The 21,283-nt window shown below is 52.0% G+C and overlaps 1 protein-coding gene across 1 annotated transcript in view; it reads right to left on the minus strand.

Moving 5' to 3' along the window:
• The window catches only part of Lamc3 (laminin subunit gamma 3), a 59,573-nt gene that overhangs the window by 32,665 nt on the left and 5,625 nt on the right, over positions 1–21,283 (minus strand). The window contains exons 2-9 of the mRNA XM_021186157.2: positions 16,056–16,360; positions 14,072–14,202; positions 10,711–10,877; positions 8,496–8,684; positions 8,281–8,398; positions 5,640–5,738; positions 2,347–2,483; positions 1,291–1,401 (exon numbers count right to left, since the gene is read on the minus strand). Coding sequence (XP_021041816.1) covers positions 1,291–1,401; positions 2,347–2,483; positions 5,640–5,738; positions 8,281–8,398; positions 8,496–8,684; positions 10,711–10,877; positions 14,072–14,202; positions 16,056–16,360 — 1,257 coding nt within the window. The remainder of the gene's footprint in view (positions 1–1,290; positions 1,402–2,346; positions 2,484–5,639; positions 5,739–8,280; positions 8,399–8,495; positions 8,685–10,710; positions 10,878–14,071; positions 14,203–16,055; positions 16,361–21,283) is intronic.

A 21,283-nucleotide genomic window follows, 5' to 3' on the forward strand; every position in this document is an offset into this window, starting at 1 on the left:
TAGATGGTCATGAGTCACCAGCCACCATGTGGATGCTGGGTCTTGAACTCAGGACCTCTGGAAGAGCAACCAGAGTACTTAACAGCTGAGCCATCCCACCAGCCCCTAGCATCTGCATAGATGGCAACAATAAACCATCCAAGCACAATGCAATTCAAGGCCAGGGCTGGGGAGATGTCCTAGTGGTTAGAGTGCTTGACACAGAGTGACAGAACCAGAGTCTGGGTTCCTAGAACCCATGCTCAATGGGCATGGTGGCCTGCTGTAATCCTAGCCTCAGAAGCTAGAGCAAGGAAATCTCTAGAACAAGCTGGCTAGTGGGGGACTGGCCTGTCAGCGAGCTCCGGGTTTGACTGAGACACCCTGCCTCAATGAACAAGGCGGAACAAGGTGGAAGAGAGATGTCAGATGATTTCTCACATCAACTTCTGGCTTCCACATGCACTTGTGCCCATACACATGATTGTGCCCACTTCCACGCAAACATGCATCTTTCTCTCTCTCTCTCTCTCTCTCTCTCTCTCACACACACACACACACACACACACACACACACACAGTATTTTGATGATTTTACATATGCTGTGGTCTGACTGAAGAGTCATAACACCCAGAGGTGTCCCCAAGCATAATCCCTGGGGTCTAACCAGAGGCGATTTGACCAGGTCAAAAAGGACTAAGCTGCAGCTAGAGTAGGAGATGTCTATTGGATTATCCAGTAAGGTCCAGGGGATCTCCAGGGAGGAAGAGACGAAGGTCAGTTGTGATCATAAGAAGGACAGCTTTTCTGAAGGTGGGGGAGGGTGTGGACTCTGGAGGGGAGACACAGCCCTGTGACGTGATGCCCAGTCCCTGCTTCCGGTTTCCAATACACAAAGAGAATAAATGTATGTGTTCCATGCTACCGAATCCATGGCCGCTCGCCAGCACCTGTTTGACTGGCACCCTAAGCTTGTGCTGAAAGAATCCTTCTAGCAAAATATTAAGAGGTGGGGATTCGCCGGGCGTGGTGACACACGCCTTTAATCCCAGCACTCGGGAGGCAGAGGCAGGCGGATTTCTGAGTTCGAGGTCAGCCTGGTCTACAGAGTGAGTTCCAGGACAGCCAGGGCCACACAGAGAAACCCTGTCTCAAAAAACCAAACCAAACCAAACCAAACCAAACCAAACCAAAACCAAAACAAAAACCAACCAACCAACCAAACAGAATTCACCTACTCTGAAGATCTGAATTATTAGCAGCAGCGGGGACCTGGGATGTGTGACCAATGGAGACTGACTGTTACCTACTTGGGGCTGAGAGCTCCTCCCCTCCTCGCAGGCCCAGGAGAAGCCCACTCTGGCTCCCTTGCAGAGGATGCTCGGACACTCCCATGCTTCTGGTATGCCAGCCACCAGCTCCTAAATGTCGAACACAGAATATTCACCCCAACAGTGATGTGCAGTGACAAGTTCCAGTAGGGCTCTAAAGTCAGAGGGAGTTTGAGGCCAAGTTGGGTCACATAAGCCCCTGTCTCCCGAGGCATAACCACGATTCCTCGTCCCGGACAAACCTTGTGCAAGGTTGGCAAGAACTCTATCTACTGAGCTACATCCCTAGCCCTCTCTTTGTTGTCTTAGGATTCAGAGGAGAAGCCTTTGGCTAGTTTCAGGCCAATCACTGCTATGTGGTACCCTGCTTTCTGTGTGGTGTCCAGCAGAGGGCCCACTGCCTCTGTAACTGGACATCCTGAAATTGATGTCCAGTCTTTAAGACTAAACTCTCAGGTGTGGGGGAATGTTCCAAGGAGGATTGCTGGGCATCTGGACTCTGATGGATTGCAGAGCTTGGAGTTACACCCTCTTGTTCCAAAGACACAATCATAGTAGCCAGAACCAATCTCAGATAGATGGGATCTAGTCTGTAAACTGCGAATGAGAGACCTGTCTAGAAGGATCCTGAGATTGCCTAAAACAGGGAGCAGCACTGGCTGGCATACAGACGGTGCTTAATAAATGAAGGCCAAGATTCTAAGCTGAAACTCACATATACTGAGGAGACTAACTCTCCTGCTGGTAAGTGGAGGCTGCCCTACAGGACTCAGGGTTGCCGCAGCAATACCCAATTTTCCAGTGCTACCTGATGGTAAAGTGTAAGAGGCTGGAGGGGTGGTGGTTGGGGAAGGAGCCCCGGGGCAGTGGCAGATGCTGGGTGACTCCCTTTCCCACCCTACACACCACGGCTGTGGGGCACAGGGCGTCTTTCCAAAGGGGGAGATGGTGGAAGGGCTGTTGCTGTCCCCATCCCAGCTTCCAAATTGAGATTCTCAGCCAGGGCCAAGGAAGGCAGACCTCATGCACAATTACCATGGCGGAAGTCTGAGCGGATGTGGTGTTCCTGGAACCCAGCAGCAGGAGCACACACCTTGGAGTGGCCATAACAGAAGCAGCTGCTGCAGCCCGATGGATTGTGGGGCTGCAGGTTAAATGTCCCGGGGCGGCATCTGTAAGAGAGTCAGACTGGGTCACGTGAACAAGCCAGGATGGCATAGGACCAGGATCCAGACGATTAGGACTCCTGGGGAAATTTAAGAAAACATTTTTATTTTTATTTTTCTCTTAAAATCACAACGTACACAGACAAGACAGACAGTCCCCATGCCTGCCTGTTCTGTGTCTCTGCTGCTGATAAACGTCCTGGAAGCCAAGATCAGCACTGCCTAACTAATGTTAACAAGCTCTAGGTTGTGTCTGGGTTTCTTTTCTTTTCTCAATAATATGTTTTCCTGCTCCAGGACTTGACACTGCATTTAGCTTCTCCCTTGTGTCCTCTGATTTGTAAACATCTCCCTCTCATCTTTTGAGGTCTTGATACCTTCATTTCTGTGTTTTTTGTTTCTTTGTTTGTTCAAGGCAGGGTCGCACCATGCAACCCTGCCTGGCCCGGAACCCTCTATGTAGACAAGACTGTGGCCTTGAACTCAGAGAGCTCTTCCTGCCTCTGCCTCCCAAGTACTGACCCTAAAGGTGTACACCACCACAGCAGGCTTTGGGTCTTATTGTTGTTTGTTGGGTTTTTTGGGGGTGGGGTGGGGTTTGAGACAGGGTTTTTCTGTGTAGCCCTGGCTGTCCTAGAACTCACTTTGTAGACCAGGCTGGCCTTGAACTCAGAAATCCGCCTGCCTCTGCCTCTCAAGTGCTGGGGTGTTTGTTGTTTTTTATAAAGACAATTTTAATTTTAAAAGCGATATATATATATATATATATATATATATATATATATGCTTTGCTTGCAATCATGTTTCTGTACTGTGTGCATGTCTGATGCCTGCAGCATCCAGAGAGGGTGTTGAATCCCCTGGAACTGGAGTTTCAGATGGTTGTGAGCAACCATGTGGGTGAGTGGGTGATAGAAACTGAACCTGGGTCCTCTGAATAAGCAAGTGCTTCTAACTGCTGAGCTATCCTTCCAGCCCCCTTGTTTGTTTGTCTGTCTGTTTGTTCTATGTATGTATGTATGCATGTGTTTGTTTGTTTGAGGCAAGGTATTATTTTATATCCTGGCCTGCCTGGCCTTGTACTCATGACAATCCTGTCTCAGCCTCACAAGTGACACTGGCTGTGGTTGAATCATCTCCCAGCTACAATGCTGCCCACAAGGTTTTTGGTCTAATCAGTTGCTACAGTTTAGTTAATAGAAATCGGGCACTGGCCAGTGCATGGTGGTGCACGCCAGTAACCCCAGCAACCAGGAGGTGAAGGCAGGAGGACCAGGAGCTCAAGCCCATTTTCACCTACATAGCAAGTTCAAGGTTAGCCTGACCTACCTCAGGGTTAGGAGTGGTAGCACAGCAATTAATCCCAGCACTCAGGAGGCAGAGGCAGGCAGAGCTCTTGAGTATGGGGACAGCCTGGGCTGCACAGTGAGAACCTGTCTCAAACACAATAAACATCCCAGGAAGGGAAAGTAGCAAAGAACTTGCTTGCAACACTCTGAAAAAACCACCATTGCGGGCTGGTGAGATGGCTCAGTGGGTAAGAGCACCCGACTGCTCTTCCGAAGGTCCAGAGTTCAAATCCCAGCAACCACATGGTGGCTCACAACCATCCGTAACGAGATCTGGTGCCCTCTTCTGGAGTGTCTGAAGACAGCTACAGTGTACTTACATATAATAAATAAATAAATCTTTAAAAAAAAAGAAAAAAAAACCACCATTGTAATTATTAACTATTTCCAGGGCTGTATCTTGAGGGGACAAAATTTGGGGTTCCCACAGACACCAGTGCTCATTCCATCTCCTCTCTACCATTGATTTCCACCCTACCCTCCTTTATCACTCAGAATTCTGAGGGAAGATTTGCTCCACTGTCTCCTTATCTGTTTATTTATCTGATCCTCCACTGGCATTATGGATATCTGACCCATTCTTAGGGTTATAATTCGATTGCATCTTTATTAATTTTGTTATTCGAATTGTTCCAGTTTCCGGGATTTCCCGCAGATCTGCTCCTGTATCCCTTCCTCACAGGGCAGGGATGACTCTTTTTTTTTTTTTTTTTTTTTTTTGGTTTTTCAAGTCAGGGTTTCTCTATATAGCCCTGGCTGTCCTGGAACTCACTTTGTAGACCAGGCTGGCCTCGAACTCAGAAATCCGCCTGCCTCTGCCTCCCAAGTGCTGGGATTAAAGGCGTGCGCCACCAACGCCCGACCAGGGATGACTCTTAGCTCAGATGGTAGGGGCTTCTTGGAGCAAGGCAGGGAGAAAGTTCTGAGGTTAAGAATGTTGTGTTCCATTAATGATGTCTGCCACGGGTGTGAGATGGAAGAGATGTGACAGTTCTCCATTGGTGATGTCTGCCATGGGTGTGAGATGGGAGAGCTGTTCTCCATTGGTGATGTCTGCCACGGGTGTGAGATGGGAGAGCTGTGACAGTTCTCCATTGGTGATGTCTGCCACGGGTGTGAGATGGGAGGGCTGTGACAGTTCTCCATTGGTGATGTCTGCCACGGGTGTGAGGCAGAAGTGCTGAAATATCAGGTATTTGCTGCCTGAATTAGACAAGCTCTTCCTGTCTTTCTAGAGCTTTCTTTTCAGGATTCAGATCTTGAAGCAATAGTGCGTTTCTTCAGCTAAGAAACCCTCAGTAATGCTGGGTCAGAATATAAGAAGTTCCCACAGGGCCTTTGGATAGGGCTTTACTGCTGTGAACAGACATCATGACCAAGGCAACTCTTTTATAAGGACAACATTTAATTGGGGCCAGCTTACGGGCTCAGAGTACAGTCCATTATCATCAAGGCAGGAGCATGGCAGCGTCCAGGCTGGCATGGTGCAGGAGGAGCTGAGAGTTCTACCCCTTTATCCAAAGGAAGCCAGGAGCAGACTGGCTCTCACCACGTTAGGAGGAGGGTCTCAAAGCCCACCCCACAGCGATGCACTTTCTCCAACAAGGCCACACCTCCTAATAGTGCCACTCCCTAGGCCAAGCATACTCAATCCACCATAGGTAACTTCCTGGGTAGCAGGCCCCTGGAGTTTTGGCAAGAACGTGGGGTGACAGGCTTGCCCGAGTCTCTGAGGACCCTGCCCCGCCTCTCCCTTCAGCACACAGCTTTGGTGCCTCACTGCTGGTAGCTCTGTGTAGTTGAGCACACCCACCTGTCACACAGGCTGCCTTCTACATTCTCTTTGCAGGGACAGTTCCCACTGCGGGGGTCACAGGTGCCCAAGCTGCCAGCGATATTGCAGGTACAGGGTCTGCCAAAGAAATAGAGAAGACACACGTCCATTGAGCAAGTCATAGTGGGGATTCCCCATCCTCAGAAGAGACTGTATCTGCCTTCACTTTAGCTGAGTGCCCCACCTCCTCATGCAATATTGCCCCTTCCCACTGCCCGCCCCTCCCATTGGTCTATCCATCCATTCATCCATCCATACCCATGCTCTTGCTTAGCATCCATCCACCTATCCCCCTCATTGGTGCATCCATACATCCATCTACTCACTTCTCTTCCCATCTGTCTTTCCATTCAACTCACTCCTCCATCCATCCATCTCCCCCACCTCATCTGGTAAGACATCGTTCCTGTCCTCACAGATCCCAGAGTCCAGTTAGGACAGACAGACAGATAGGTAAGCAGGCAGGCAGGCATACAATACGTGCTGTGAGGGAAATGGACAGTGGTGAGGTAGTTCTAGGGAGTTGTGTCTGGCCCAGTCTTGCAGAATGAGAGAGACCAGGGGAAGAGCAGGGGCATCTCAAGGGGGACAGTGCCTCAGCTGAGAACCAACGCATGAAAGCAGTGGGCATCACAGGCTGGGCAGACAGTGCTGGGAGAAGGGACAGGCTCTAGGGGAGGAGGGATGGCATGTGCAAAGGCCCTGAGGTCAGGACCTGGGAAGCACTAGTGGCAGGTCCAGGGATTGATTGTTTTGGTTTTTGGTTTTTGGTTTTTCGAGACAGGGCTTTTCTGTGTAGCTTTGGCTGTCCTGGAACTCACTCTAGACCAGGCTGGTGGCCCTGAACTTAGAAATCTGCCTGCCTCTGCCTCCCAAGTGTGGGGACTAAAGGTGTGCACCACCACTGTCCAGCGGTTGGTTTGTTTTTTTTGTTGTTGTTGTGCTGGGATAGGCAGCACCCTAAACCCTGGCTCTAGCTTTAGTGGATATTTCTGTGCCACCGTGTCCACTCAACAATCTTCTCCTGCCTTTTTAAATGTGCGGGGACTCTGATGTTATTTTATGTTTATTTCTCATATGTGTTCATGGGAGTGTGTGCACGTGTTCATGGGAGTGTGTGCACATGTTCATGGGAGTGTGTGCATGTGTTCATGGGAGTGTGTGCACGTGTTCATGGGAGTGTGTGCACGTGTGTGTGGAGGTCATAGATTAAAGTTAGGTTTCTTGTATTCCACTTTTGTGTTTGTTTGCTTGTTTTGTTTTGTTTTGTTTTGTTTTGTTTTGTTTTGTTTCCAGACAGGGTTTCTCTGTGTCACCCAGGCTTTCCTGAAATTGTTCTGTAGACCAGGTTGGCCTTGAACTCAGAGATCCACTTGCTTCTGCCTCCTGAGTGCTGGGATTAAAGGTGTGTGTCACCATTGCCTGGCTTCTTGTGTTCCATCCTATTTTTTGAGTTAGGGTCTTTCACTGAACATGGAGCCTGCCAATTCAGCAAGACTAGCTGGTTAGCAAGCTCCTGCGACCTGCTTGTCTTTGTCGCTTTTCCTCAGTGCCAGGTTCTAGATGCCCACGGCCACACCCGCCTCTCGTGGTCTTCACCTGATTCTTGGGGATCTGAGCTCATATCCTCGTACTTGCACGGCAAATGCTACCAACTGAGCTATCTCCTTGGCCTTCACAAGCCCATTTAAAAGTGCTTTTAGGGGGCTTCTAGAGAATTTGTCATGCATGAAGCCCTGAGTTCAATCCTTATAAAACTGGCCACCATGGTATACACTTTAACTCCCAGAGGAGGCCACTCTTGGCTATGCAGTGATTTTTAGGCCAGCCTAGGCTTCGTAAGACTACACCCACAAAGTGCTTCTGAATTTGTCTGCAGCATTGGTCACCATGGATTTTGCCATGAACTTTTAAATGTGTCTGGCCCCTCTTCTAAGATCCAGCCTGTGGCAGATTGCCGGTCCCTCTCCTCATGACCAGGTACCATGCACTCCTACCATGGATATAACGCCTAGCTCTCTACCCAGCTTCCTCTTGGCCCTCTGCCATGAGAATCAGTCCCCATCTCTTCCTCCTCCTCAGTCTCCTGTCACCATAAACTTGGGCTTTGAAATCTGCTCATCTCCTTCCTCCCTCTTCAGGGCCAGCTGTGCTCCTGCCAAAGCCTCACCCTGCCTCTCACACAGACACCTACCTTGGCCTCCCTGGTCACAGCCTTCCCCAGATACCCCAAAGGCCCCTCAGCACTAGCCTCTTCTTCCAGACCTGAGTCTCACCTGACTCCTACCTCAGCCTTGGCTGTGCCCCCTCCCCACTTGGAGTGTCTCATGTCCCCTGCTCATGAGTTCTCAGGTTTCAATCTGGGGCTCTGTCCTTCTCACAGCAAGTGGGCCTCCCAGGTCTCCCCCACCCTCCATGCCAGTGGGCTGGTTGGTTAGTTCTTCCTGTGTCTGCAGCTTTATCTCTCAAAAGGCTGGGGTTCAGTAGCTACAGGGTGGGGTTACATCAGGTGAGAATGTAAAGGTGAGGGCAGCTAGGATTCCCTTCCCTCTGTGGCTTACTCAGCACAAACACACCACATGGTTGACACAGGCCACCAGTCTGCAACGCACATCCTCACCTGCAGCCGCCCTCACTGAGTGAGTGGAATCCAGGCAGGCAGCGATCACACTTCCAGCCTGTCACTGTGGGCTTGCAGGGACAGATGCCCGAGTTGTCACACTGGAGACTCAGAGAGCCTGGAGAGGAGGGACACTGGGCAGTGGAGGTGGGAGGGGCCGAGGTGGGAGGAGCTGAGGGTAGGAGATGAGGAAGGGTGGAGCTGGGATCACTCACCTGCTGGGTGGCAGTCACAGGGTTGGCATGGTGTCTTCGGGGACCATCTGTAATAGTTCTTCTCACAGCGCTCACAGTGTGGCCCAGTTGTGTGGTCACGGCAGCGCTGACAGTGCCCACCATGGCCCGTGCTCCGATAGAGCTCCCTGTCAAATGTGCACTCCTCAGAGTGCCCACTGCAGTTGCAGGCTGGGAGAGATGGAAGGTTGTGTGTAAGAGTGATGGCCTCTGATGGGGCTGAGAGACTATGCTCTCTGAAGCAGGAGGCATCTCCAAGATGGGTGTGCTTGCTTCATCCTGTCAACCTCTTAGGTTTCTCCTAGGTTCAGCGATTTCTACAGTATGCTGACATGGCAAGACCCACTTTAAAAATGGATGGCACTGGGGGCTGGAGAGATGGCTCAGTGGTTAGGGGCACTGGCTGCTCTTCCAGAGGTCCTGAGTTCAATTCCCAGCAACCACATGGTGGCTCACAGCCATCTATAATGGGATCTGATAATATATATATATATATATATTATCGTCATCATTCATCTCTCCCTGCTTCCTGGCTGTAGATACGATGTGACCAGCTGCTTCACTTTCCTGCCATCATGGCGTCCCCACCGTGAGGGGGACTGTACCTTCACGCTGTGAGCCCAAACAAACCTTTCCTTTCATATCCTGCTTCTGTGGAGCATTTTGTCAGAGCAACGAGACAAGTGACTAAGAGGAAGGGCCAGAGTCCAGGCTCAGCTTGACCTAGAACACAGAGCCCCATCATCTGGTATTCCCAAACAGGATGCTCTTTAAGAACTAGGTGGGCTTCATTAATAAATTCTCCAAAACAACGTTTTCCTGGACAGAGCCAGAGAGGTGTTTTAATAGAGGAGGACCATGGGGCCAGAAGTGTATCTGAGCCAGGGGGAGACACTCTGGACCAGGGAAGTATTATCTGCTTGGTGTGTGTGCACTAAGAGGCTTGCTGGGAGCGAGCACCGCGCCTCCTGATGGCCAGGGAGAGGATAGAGTGAGGTAACTGATGTGTGATGCCCAGTGGATTGAGAGTCAGAGGTACCAGGAGGCTGGAGCTATGGGGAGGAGGCTGGGGGTGGAGGTGGGAACTAGGGGAGGGACAGAGCTGAATTCGAACTCTTTGAAGACCCTTCACTGGAGGCTGGAGATAGAGGAGAGGAGACAGCATGCACCCAGAGGAGAGGGCTGCAGAGAGGGATTAAAGAGATGTAAAAGAGGGGGGGTGGGATTTAGGGCTCAGAGGCTGCCTGGGCTGGGAGTCATGGGATGAAAGGTCAGGCATCTTTCAGGCTGGTGGCCATGGGTAAGGGCGTGGCAGGGGAGCAGGCTAGTTCTCAGCATCCCCTCCCACGTAGAGACAGGCGCAGACTTGGCCCAAGCAGGGAGCCAGCACACCTTTCCTGGGGGAGGCAGACCAGCAAGCCAAGAGGAACTCATTAGGACTGTGTTGGGCCCTGAGGCAGCTCCTATAGACAGAAAAAAGCTGTCCTATCTCAAGGAAAAGCTGTCTCCTCTACACCCCCACCTCTGGCAGGCTGTGGCCTGAGCCCAGGAGGTCAGCTGCAAGAGGCTGTGTGTGGAATTCTGTGCCTGGCTCCAGGCACCACACAGTGAAGCTGGAAGCAGAGGAGGACTGTGAAGGGAGATGGGCTAGACCAGGGCAAGTGGGATGCTGGGGTGGCTGGTACAGACACTGGGAAGGCTTCTTTTCTCTCTCCACCATCCCTGCAGAAGGTTCCAGGGCCCCTTCCTTCCTTCACCATCATGTCTTTGAGGTTAAACAGACAGAGCCACACCACACACAGCTGAAACATCAAAGGGCTGCTGGGGACTGCGGGGGTGGGGGGGACTGTGGGAAAGGCTGGGGTGGGCGGATCTGAATCCTATGGGTGGGGGTGGAAGACTGGATTTCATTAGCTGCCAGGGTTGGAACAGTTAAGAAAGGGTTAAGTGGAGTTTGGGGACCTTCCTGCCCTCCTACCACAGGCGCCTCTCTGGGTGGACTGGTCCTGGAATGACTTGTGAGGGAGGACTGGGACTCAAGAGCTCCCTCAACATCCATTTACTCTCCTGCACAGCTAAGGACCCCACACTGCATGCCAGGCCCACCCAGGGGCACAGGCAGCCCACTGTGAGGTTTGGGGCATTGTTTCCTGTCAGTGTCATTAGCTTTAAGGCCTGCTGCCCGAGAAACACTCACGCAGACACTCGTTGGCATCCTCGGCGGTGCCGCGGGCCCACGGACGGTCCTGGAAGAAGGGCAGACAACGTTCGCAGTCCACTCCTGTGGTGTTGTGCTGACAGCGGCAAGCCAGTTGACCAGCCGCGTTGGGCTCGCATTCACTGGCGTGGCCATTGCATTTGCACCTGAGGAGAACACCAGGAGGAGAAGCCTGGAGACGACTGCCGACTGCCGCAGACACTGAGGGGGAGCAAGGGCGCCCCTCGAAGGCAGTGCAAGTGTGGGCCTCCCTGAGCCCTGACTCCATCCCTAGGGCAGTGATAAGGAGAACCCTGGGATCCCCAAATATCTATGGATTGGAGCCTGTTGTCCCTACTGCTGTGATATACACCATGCCTAAAAGCAACTTGGAGAAGTGGGCTTATTTGATCTTGCTCATCTCCTTCACGGGTCACCATGAAAGGAAGTCAGGGCGGCAGAAACTCAAGGCAGGAACCTAGAGATAGGAGCTGATGGGGAGGCCATGAGGGAATGTTGCATGCCTGGCTTGCTCTCCATGAGTTCCTCAGCCTGCTTTCTTGAACAACCCAGGACCACCTGCCCAGAGGTGTCACCGCCCACAGTGGGCTGGATAATGCCATATCAACCATTAAAAAAAAAATGTCTCAGAGACTTGCCTACAGGCCAGTCTGGTGGAGATATATAGTTTTTTCAATTGAGGGTTCCTCTTCCCAAATGACTGAAGCCTGTGTCTTTTTGACAAAATTCTAGCTAACCAGCACACCTGTCTTCGCCAGCCTCCTGTTGCCAGCTTTGAGCAGATTGAGAAACTGAGGCCTGGAAGGCTGTCCAAGGCTGCAACAGGTCTCTGCCTGGGAACTCTGGGGGAACCTGGGCCTCCGGGAGAAGTCAATTCAGCTTCTTGGGTCAGGGAGGGCAAGAGGTCACAGGGTCAGTCCTTCGAGGGCTGGGGTCGCCTCAGGTAATTCTGCAATTGTGTCAAAAAGAGCAAGAAAGGAGCGTCCAATGCAGTGGGGAAAGCTCCCAAGCAGTCAGCAGAGTCTGAGCCCTGGGCCTGCATTTCCATGACACCCACAAGGTCAAGGGATGTGAAGTCCACAAAAACAAAACGATGTGCTTTGGGAGGTGGGTAATGTAGAGTGCCGGGTAGAGGCTGACATTGTGTGGCCACCATCACTGGTGGCTCAGAGCCCATGGTGGCCTCCTGCTCTGCCTTGCTTAAGATGGTCCCACAAGGGGCTGGTGAGATGGCTCAGTGGGTAAGAGCACCCGACTGCTCTTCCGAAGGTCCGGAGTTCAAATCCCAGCAACCACATGGTGGCTCACAACCATCCGTAACGAGATCTGACTCCCTCTTCTGGAGTGTCTGAAGACAGCTACAGTGTACTTACATAAAAAACAAACAAACAAACAAACAAACAAACAAACAAACAAAGATGGTCCCACAAATAGCATCAGACCTCTCTAGAGTCTTTGAAGGTGGGGGTGTCTCTGGAGGTGGGAGTGTCCTTGGAAGTGGGAGTGTCTCTGGAGGTGGGAGTGTCCTTGGAAGTGGGAGTGTCTCTGGAGGTGGGAGTGTCCTTGGAAGTGGGAGTGTCTCTGGAGGTGGGAGTGTCCTTGGAAGTGGGAGTGTCTCTGGAGGTGGGAGTGTTCTTGGAGGTAGGAGTATCTCTGGAAGTGGGAGTGTCTTTGGAGGTGGGAGGGACTTGTACTCCCCAGCTGCAGCAGACACTGAGGGGCAGAGCACAAGCCAGAGCCCATCCTGGCTTCCCAAAGTCAAGTCCTCAGAGGGCAGTGCGGGATAACTGGCCATTGCCAGGGCCCCATCTCTAATCTGAGGACACAGAGTTTTGGTACTGTTTGTTCATGAGCTCGGGGTAGGCAGCAACACCCTGTGGCTGCTGGTAGGAATGAGTCAGCATCAGTCAGTCATGGAAGACGGGCGGTCACCACGGGAACTAAGGAAGTATACTCCATCCCTGAGAGGATACTACAAGCTCCTGCTCCCCCATGAATCCTGACCCAGGGGAAGGTGCTGTTCCTTCTTGAGAGTGGCCTTCACAGCCAGCTGTGGGGCCCGCAGCTGGGATCCAGATGTTCTCTGGCCTGCAGCCCCTCACAGCAGGCACAGCAGATGGAGGCCATGACTGTCTTTGGAGTCCTGCTGGGAGGTCTGACCTGACTTACAGTGTGTGGGGGTCATCTGGAGCTTCTCACCTGTGTCCCCTGAGATCCCCTCACACAGAGTCTTCCATGGAAGGGCAAGGTATTGGTCACAAGCTCCTCCCCACCTCCTCCATCTTTAACATTGCCCAAGAATCTCTGCATGGTGGGAGCCCAGCATCTGGGAGCCATCCTCACTGTCTGCCCACATTCACCACCTGTCACTTTGAGCTACATCCTCATCTGCTTACAGGTCAGCCCAGGCTCCCGGCCCTGACAGTATCGTCATGGTCCCAGCTCCCTGCCTCTTGCAGGTTCTGCCTCCTCCCTATCCTCACCCTGTCCCACACTGCTGTACCAAGGATGGATGACTCATATTGTCCACCAGACAGGATCTAGAATCACCTGAGAGACAAACCTCTGGGAGGGTCCGCTGAGCAGGGACAACCCAGCCTGAGTCCTGAGCGAGGGCAGTACAGTCCCATTGACTGGGGTCCCGGGTGGATAATGAGAAAGCAAGCTACATGTCTGTGCTCACCTCTCTCTGACTTACTTGCTGCCGTCGTGCTGCTGGACCCTCAAACTATACTTTGGTGAGCCAAAATCTTTCCTTCCTTAAGGTGCCTCTGTTGGGCATTCTGTCACAGGAGTGTTGGGCGTTCTGTCACAGGAGTGGGGAAATCGGTGTTTTAACAATCGGAGCTATCAGCAGCTCTCAGGAATGGAAAGATGGGAATGAGCTCTGCCCATGGCCCCATGGACAGAGGTCCATGGCCCTTACTCCCACCTCACAGCCTTCTCCTCCTTTAAGCCTAGTTGTCATGCTCAGGGAGGCTTCTGCCCAGGGCACCCCTAGCATTTGTTCTGCAGAACTGAGTCAGGCCTTCGGGCTCATTGGGACACACTGATGTGTTTATTGAGAGCTGCTGGATTCATGTCTGATATGCCAGCTACAGGCCTGGGGTGGGAATTCATTGTCTCTTCTCTTTCCTGGTGGGAACGTGTTGGGGGTGGCCTGTGGAGGCAGAAGGGAGCCAGCAGCAAGGCTTCAAATGCACACAGGTTTTGGGGGTCCTGTTTATTTCTCATCTGGATCATCCCAAGTTCTTTACCAGCAGCTGCTCTGTGGCTCATAGACCTGGGGTGGGGCTTGTTGCCCGCCTCCCCCTGGCCCTGTGCCCTGCTCCCAGCCTACCTGCCACCCACAGAGAAGTCAGACACAGCATAGTAATAAGACTGGAGCACCCTGGGGTCCTTGAAGATGTCATCCCCAAACGTGTTGAGCCGATCCAGAGAGATCAGGAGGTCAGTGCTGGTGACCCACTCCTGGGAAAGGAAACAAGGACACCATAAGTAAGTGTTCTTGGCCTGCTCCCCTGGGATATCCTGCCCACTGGTCCTCGGAAGGTGGGGGTGGCCCTGGGGCACAGGGACAGGCTGGCCAAGACAAATCCTGAGGACAGACCTGGAATTAGGAGACCTGGGTCAATCTTGGGACAAGGCCCAATGCCTCGGTGCTTGTTTCCCTATGTGCAAAATGCAGCTGGGTTAGCTCCCCTGATGGTGTGAGAAGGAGGAGGAGTGTGGTTAGCCACTGGTCATGGGGCCTGGCATCTGCACAGATGTGTGTGTGTGTATGTGTGTACAGTGGCTGAGGAAGCCCATCTGAGACCCTTACGTGTGGGTCACCTGCCTTCTCTCCTGCTGTTTTCTCCCTGTAGCTCCTCACAGGCAGAGGATTGACACCCCAGAACATGAGCCCCACAAGCCAGAGCCCCTGGGCTCTGTCTGGCACAGAGCAGACCCTTGAAAGATTCTTGCTGATCACGGGCTGGATGAGCAGCTTCCCCGTGGAAGCGCGTGGTGAGGAAGTGGGGGGATGCACGTGGAGAGTGACATTTCCATCCGCCTGCTGTTATAATCAGAGGCGGCTCCGGCTGAATATTAATCAACGTTTTAATTCAACCCAGGAGCCCCTGGCTTAGCAATCAGGCCGTCAGGATGGAAAATGAGCTCCTGGCATAGTTGTTCCTCACCCCAGCAGGATTCAGTCCTGAGAACTCTGTACGGTATTGAGGCTGCGGGTCCCTGTCACTCTCCAGGTCTCCTGGGGCTGGGATTTGCAAAGGTCACTGTGCTTTCAGGGTTCTGTTGAAGGCAGGTCTGACTGTGAGAGGTTGGGGTAAGGCTGGAGTCCACCTCCTCCCTCCTCCCTTTCCTCCTCCTCCTCCTCCTCCTCTTCCTCTTCCTCCTCCTCCCTTTTATTCCTCTGACAGGATTATGTTCATCCCAGACTGGCCTCAGACTCACATGTAGCCCTGGATGGCCCTGAACTCCCAATCCTTCTGTCTCCACTTCCAACATGTTAGGAATACACCATTGTGCACCACCACACCCAGTTTATGAGGTGCTGGGGATGGGACCCAGGGCTCCATTCAGGCTGGGTAAGCAATCTACCCATGAGCTAGACAGGTTTGGGACCCTTGTGTTTCTTCTTGTTTGTGATACCGGGGTCAAACTTAGGGTCCTGTGCACGCTGAGCAAGCACATTATCTCCAAACCATACTGTGTTCTCAGAGGGCCCCTGGGAGATGCTGAGGCCTCTGTGAACCAGGGAGCCAAGGCCTGGGTGGGAACTAAAAAAGACTCAGCAGTGGAAGTGTTGTGACTATGAAACCAAGTGGAGCAGGGGAGGGGGTCTCTGAACACATTTCTCCCTAGGCAGCTCTCCACTCATGCACAGCTGGGGGAAACCAGGTGAACTGCAGGTTGCCCTGGGATTCATGGACTTTCTGCTTCAGCTTATTAAAATGATAAATAAATAAACAAAAACGTTTAAAAACAGCTGGGCAGTAGTGTTATATACCTTTAATCCCAGCACTCAGGAGGCAGAAGCAGGCAGATCTCCTCGGGTTCGAGACCAGCCCTGGTCCATAGAGTGAGTTCTAGGACAGCTAGGGCTACACAGAGAAATCCTTTCTTGAAAAATCAAATACATAAATGAATTACACTTAAAAATAAAAGTAAGCCAGGTATCCACAAAAGATGGCAGGATTCTAGGGTTGAAGGTATGACAACCAGAAGGTCTCTCAGGTCCTAGCTCTGCTGATTTACTTGCTGTTCCCTGACCCACATCCCATCCTGTCACCCTCCTTCCCCAGGCTGAGCTGTCCCCTGACCTGCAGCACAGGGCTCTCCTCAAAGTTGTAGGCACTGGGACGGCCTTCCAGGGTGGAGAAGGCCACGTTGCCCCCGCTCAAGGGGGAGATGTCACTGAACTCAGAGGTGCAGAAGGCCACCCTCTCATCCTCGCCCGGTCGCAGGTAGTGGCCCTCAGGACGGCCATAGGTTTTCTGGCAGGAGGCACTGTAGTACTGGTAGGGCTCCCAGGGGCCACTGGCGTACGTGCGCTTGTAGATGGCAAAACTCTCAGGGCGACTGGTGTGGAACTTCAGCCTCACATAGGTGATCTCATAGGCCTTCCCTGTAGCCAGGCAGATGGAGACCATCTTATAGAAGGGAACAGGTACACAGACAGCCCTGGGTCAGGGGTGGGGTTGAGTGGGGTCGGGGTGGAATGAGGGGGTTGGGCAGGATGGCTGCTGGCAGAACTCCCTGGAGTTTTGGGCCAGAGGGCCTCTCCATTGCTGATGCTTGTCAGAGGAGCAAGGAGAGGGCTACGCCTGCAGGCCTCCCAGCTGCTAGCCCGTCCTTTATCCAGCTCAGCTCACCTCCTTGCATGGGAACCTGAGCCATGGAGAACCATCGTTCCCTGAATGGCAGTGTCTCTTTTTGCTCAGTAAACAAACAAACAAAACCAAATAAGATAAAATGAAGACTGCAAGACTCAGTACCATGGAGGGCATGTGGTAGGTGAGACCCCACAGCTGGGAGTTACAGGGAAAGTGGCACTTCAGGAAGCAAGCTGGTGTCGCCTCAGGATGTTGAACAGGGTTGGTGTTCCACCCAAGGATTCCCCTCTCAGGCAGGTGGCCAAGAACAACAGAAAGTCACATGACCTGGAGCGACTAGACGGACAGGTCCGAAGCAATGCTCAGAATGCCCCAAATGCCTGCTAATCATGGTGACAAGGAATGCAGTCTCAGTGTGACCTCACTTATGCCGAGTGCCCAGAAGCAGCCAATCCATAGACAGAAAGTAAGCTAGTGGTATTTGGATGTCAGGATGAGACGTTGGGATGGCAATGACTGCGCATGGGCACAGAGTTATAGGGGCCGATGAGAACATCCCACGGTTGACTCAATGGTGGGTGTGTGAACCGTGAGTGTAAGAATCATGAGATTGTGTGCTTTTATGTTCAAGGGATGAGAGGCAAAATCAACATTTCACATTTGCTAAGCAAGCCTTGTACGGCTAAGCTGAGCCCTGGGTGTGAGTGCAGGCACACACACACACACACACCTCGGCAATAACAAGGCAACAACACAGAGAGGCCATCCTGTGCATTGGTGATGGTAAGTTTTTTAAAATGCCACCACTGTGGATAACAGATGCAGGTCATTAGAAAACCAAAAGTCAGGCTGGAGAGACGACTCAGCGGTTAAGAGCACTGATTGCTCTCCCAGAGGTCCTGAGTACAATTCCCAGCATCCACATGGTAGCTCACAACCATCTGTACTGGGGTCTGATGCCCTCTTCTGGTGTGTGTGAAGACAGGCTACAGTGTACTCATATACATAAAATAAATAAATCTTTTTTAAAAAGTTGTTTTAAAAAAAGACAGAAAGAAAATCAAAAGCCAACCTTACCCTACAACCCGGCAAGCCTGGTGCGACATATCCTTAAAGAACAGAAGCCAGGCCTCAAAAAATATACATACAAATCTGTGTTCACAACACCCACTGCTCAGGACAGCCAAGGGGCAGAAACAGCCCAGGCCATGCCAAACAGATGGCTGTTCAGCCTGGAAAAGTGGGGCAACCTTGACCCTAAAATACAGACAAGCCCCGAGGGTGGGGTGCTAGACGGAAGAAATGCGTCACAGACAGATCAACATTGAAACATGCCTCGCACCACACGCACAGAGACAGTGTGGGCTCAGGGAGGGGCTAGAGGATGGCTCAGTGGCTGACAGCACCTGCTTGCTAAGCAGGAAGACAAGAGTTCCAGTCTCTAGCATCCATGTAAAACATGAATCACGGCTGCACGTCCCTGTAACCCCAGAATGGAGTGGGTGGGAGTCGGGGAGTGCAGAGATAAGCAGACCCAAAGAACTCAGTGGCCAGCCAGCCTCACCCCAAGCAGCAAGCTTTCAGCTCAGTGAGAAATCTTGTCTCAAAGCAACAAGATAGGGAATAAATAGGAAGACAGTTGTTGACTTACCCTGTCTTGTATGTGCACGAGAGCACATATACACACGCATGCACACGCGTGCACACACACACACAGCATTGCAGGGGCTCAACAGAGCTGGTTCAATGCTTAAGAGCATATGGTGCTGTTACAGAGCACAGGAGTTCCTAGCACTGGGATAATTAGCTCTCTGTAGCTGTAAATACAAGGGACCTGAATCTCTGGCCTCCTTGGCACCTCCACTCATGTGTACATACCCACACACAGACATGCACACGCATATACATAATTAAACTATAAAATAAATGTCCTTTCTAAGGATTGTCCACTTTATGAGTGCAGTGGGGCCCGCAGGGCCTGGGAGCAGGGCAGCTTGTTCTGTTTCTTAAGGTAACAGAACCTGGAGCCCTCACTACAGGTCCAGAGCAGGAGTGTGTTTGTGACTCCAAACTGCACACAGTTGAACATGGATACAACCATATGCTATGTGTACTTCACCACAACAAAAGAAGAATCTAGCATAAATATACTGTCCCTGTGGGACTGCAGTTGGGTGACAGGGATGAGGAACCGCAGGGATATTTCCCAGAATCAGACAAAGAGGCCTCCGTGGGTGGGGGAGGGGGTCATGGCCTAATGGCACAGACAAATCATCAAGTTATTATAATAGACTGGGGAGACCAGGAGTCTGAAGAAATAGCTAAAGAGACCTACAGGACAGCAGTTCCCTTAGTGACCAAAGCCATTGACAGTCTGCAGTGCCAAGGCCCCCCTGGGAAAATCAGTCAAAACGAAGGATACAGGTACCGTAGGGGGTCCAAAAAGTGGTGGACCATAGTGAATCTGAGTTCGAGTTCTTAGCAAAAAAGTCTGGGCATGGGGATGTTTGCCCTCAATCCCAGATAGAGGATAACCCTGGGGCTCACTGGCCAGCTAGTCTAGCTGAATCTGTGAGTGGTGCTGCCTCCCTCAAGAAATAAGGTAGATAGCAACTGAAGGGTAACACCCCGAGTTTACCTTTGGCTTCCACACACACCCAGACACAGAATCCACACGCAGACATAATTTGAGAAAAAAAAAATTAGAAGACTAGGTCCCAGTTAGGTGTGGTGACATATGGCTCGTCTCAGCACTCTGGAGGTAGAGGCAGGAGAATTAGTAGTTCAAAGCCATCCTTGGCTATACAGTGAGTTCAAGGCCTGCTGGGCTGCATGAGACTGTCTCAGAAAAACCCAACAAAAGGCACGGGCCCCCAAAGACAGCCGGCTAATTGGCGAGCATGTTTGTCCTCGGAACTCAGCACAACTGTTCCTCCTTCAGCTTCCCTCTGTTTTTCCCAATTTTCTTTCCTGGAGCTTGTTCTAATTTAAAACTGGAGAAAACCCAGTTTTACGAAACTTTTTAAAAAGCAACCGCCTTGCCAGGTTCCGTTTTAAGATGTTTTCTAAAGTTCCGTGGCAGCGCAGTTGGCACCGGGCTTCTGAGCCCTGCAGAAGAGGATGCGTAGGGGCCTAGGCTGGGTCAGGCGGTGCCTGGCTGGCTCCCCAGTTAGAGCGCCAGGCCCAGATGTGCCCAGATGTGCTCATACTGGGGCAGACACAAGTGCTGCAGGCTCAGTAAACAATGAGCAGCCAGACACCTCCTGGGAGGGAGGGAGCCAGGAGACACTTCAAAGGTGGCTGGCAGGGAGGCTGCCCTCAAAGAATGGGGGTCACTGGGATTGCATGCCAGCGAAAGAGCAGCTTCTGCACTGGGAAACATGGAGGCTCCTTCCTTGCCAAGCCAGGAGGCGAGAGCTGCTGAGGCAACATCACAGGGGCTCAGTGGGATGGTTTGTTGGAGAGTTAATTAGGAGAGTGACTCCAGGCTGCTCTGTGAGGACAGGCAGCAAAAATGGCCCCAGTGTACAGTGACAGGCATTAAACCCGCAGCCACTAAGGCTCTTGTGAGCTCCAGGGCCAGTGAGGTTCCAGGGTGACAGTTTTGCTCCTAAGTTCCAGGCCACCCTGTATATTGTTCTTCTACCTCAAATGCTGTCTTTCCCCAACTCCCTGACTACCTCTCATGCATCTCAACCCAACACTGAGCACCTACTATATGCCAGACAAAGCCAAGCACATCCTGCGCGCGCGCGTGCGCGCGCGCGCACACACACACACACACACACACCAGTTCCATTGTGGTGTGTGCTCCATTAACAAGATCCACTTCATTAACAAGACGGGGTCTCAACTCCACAAGCAAACAGTCCATCTTTCTTGGACCTCAGGCCCTCACAAAGGCCATGCAAAGCCAGGTACCCTTCTGCCAGGGCTCCCCTGGTGCCCGGGGAAACAGGACTTCTGGGAAAGGGCTAGAGATCCTGATAGAAACAAAGAGATGGGTTCAGCCTTTGATGGCTCAAATGTAGTGGCTGGCGTGACGAGGGCCACCTGAGTGAAGCACCAGGATGCTATGGCACACCTCCCCTACCAGCTGGGACACACAGCCTGACAAGACCTGGGCCTGCCATAAATCGAGCTGGCCGGCGTCTGGTGCTGACCTGGTGCGTAGGCCAGGCTTATTTTTGGAAGATGGAAACAAAACAAACTTTAATTACAGCCATCTGGGGATCCAGGAGGGGTGGGGCGAGGGTGGCGCCAAAGTGGGCAGCAAGGTTTGAGCTGGAACATATGGGCAGGCTAGACTGATACCCACCACTGGGAGCTGGTTCCAGTGATCCCAGGCCTGAACCCCAGGGCCTGATACCTGCCATCAAGTTCTTCAGTTCCTGAGCCAGCTCTTGGCAGCCTTGGGCATTTGGAGTCATTGTGAAGAACTAAGTGCCCTCAGAGATCACAATCCACAGGGCTACAGGAACCAAACTGAACCAAGCCTGGCTCCATCACCTAACGGTCAAACTGTGAGTCTAACCTGGCAGGGGAAACAGGTTTTCTCTGGTGATTGCATAAGGCTTTGTGTCAAGATCATTCTGAGGTCGGTCGGTCCCGGCTGTGATCACTGGAGTCTACAGAATATACAAGTTTGCAAAGAAGGGGGACGGGCATTCCAGACCACCACCGCCGACTATAAATAAACACACGCAATAAACAGA

Source organism: Mus caroli, unplaced genomic scaffold (genome assembly GCF_978045245.1).
Source record: "Mus caroli unplaced genomic scaffold, Mus_caroli_1 scaffold_2, whole genome shotgun sequence".
Lineage (NCBI taxonomy): Eukaryota > Metazoa > Chordata > Mammalia > Rodentia > Muridae > Mus > Mus caroli.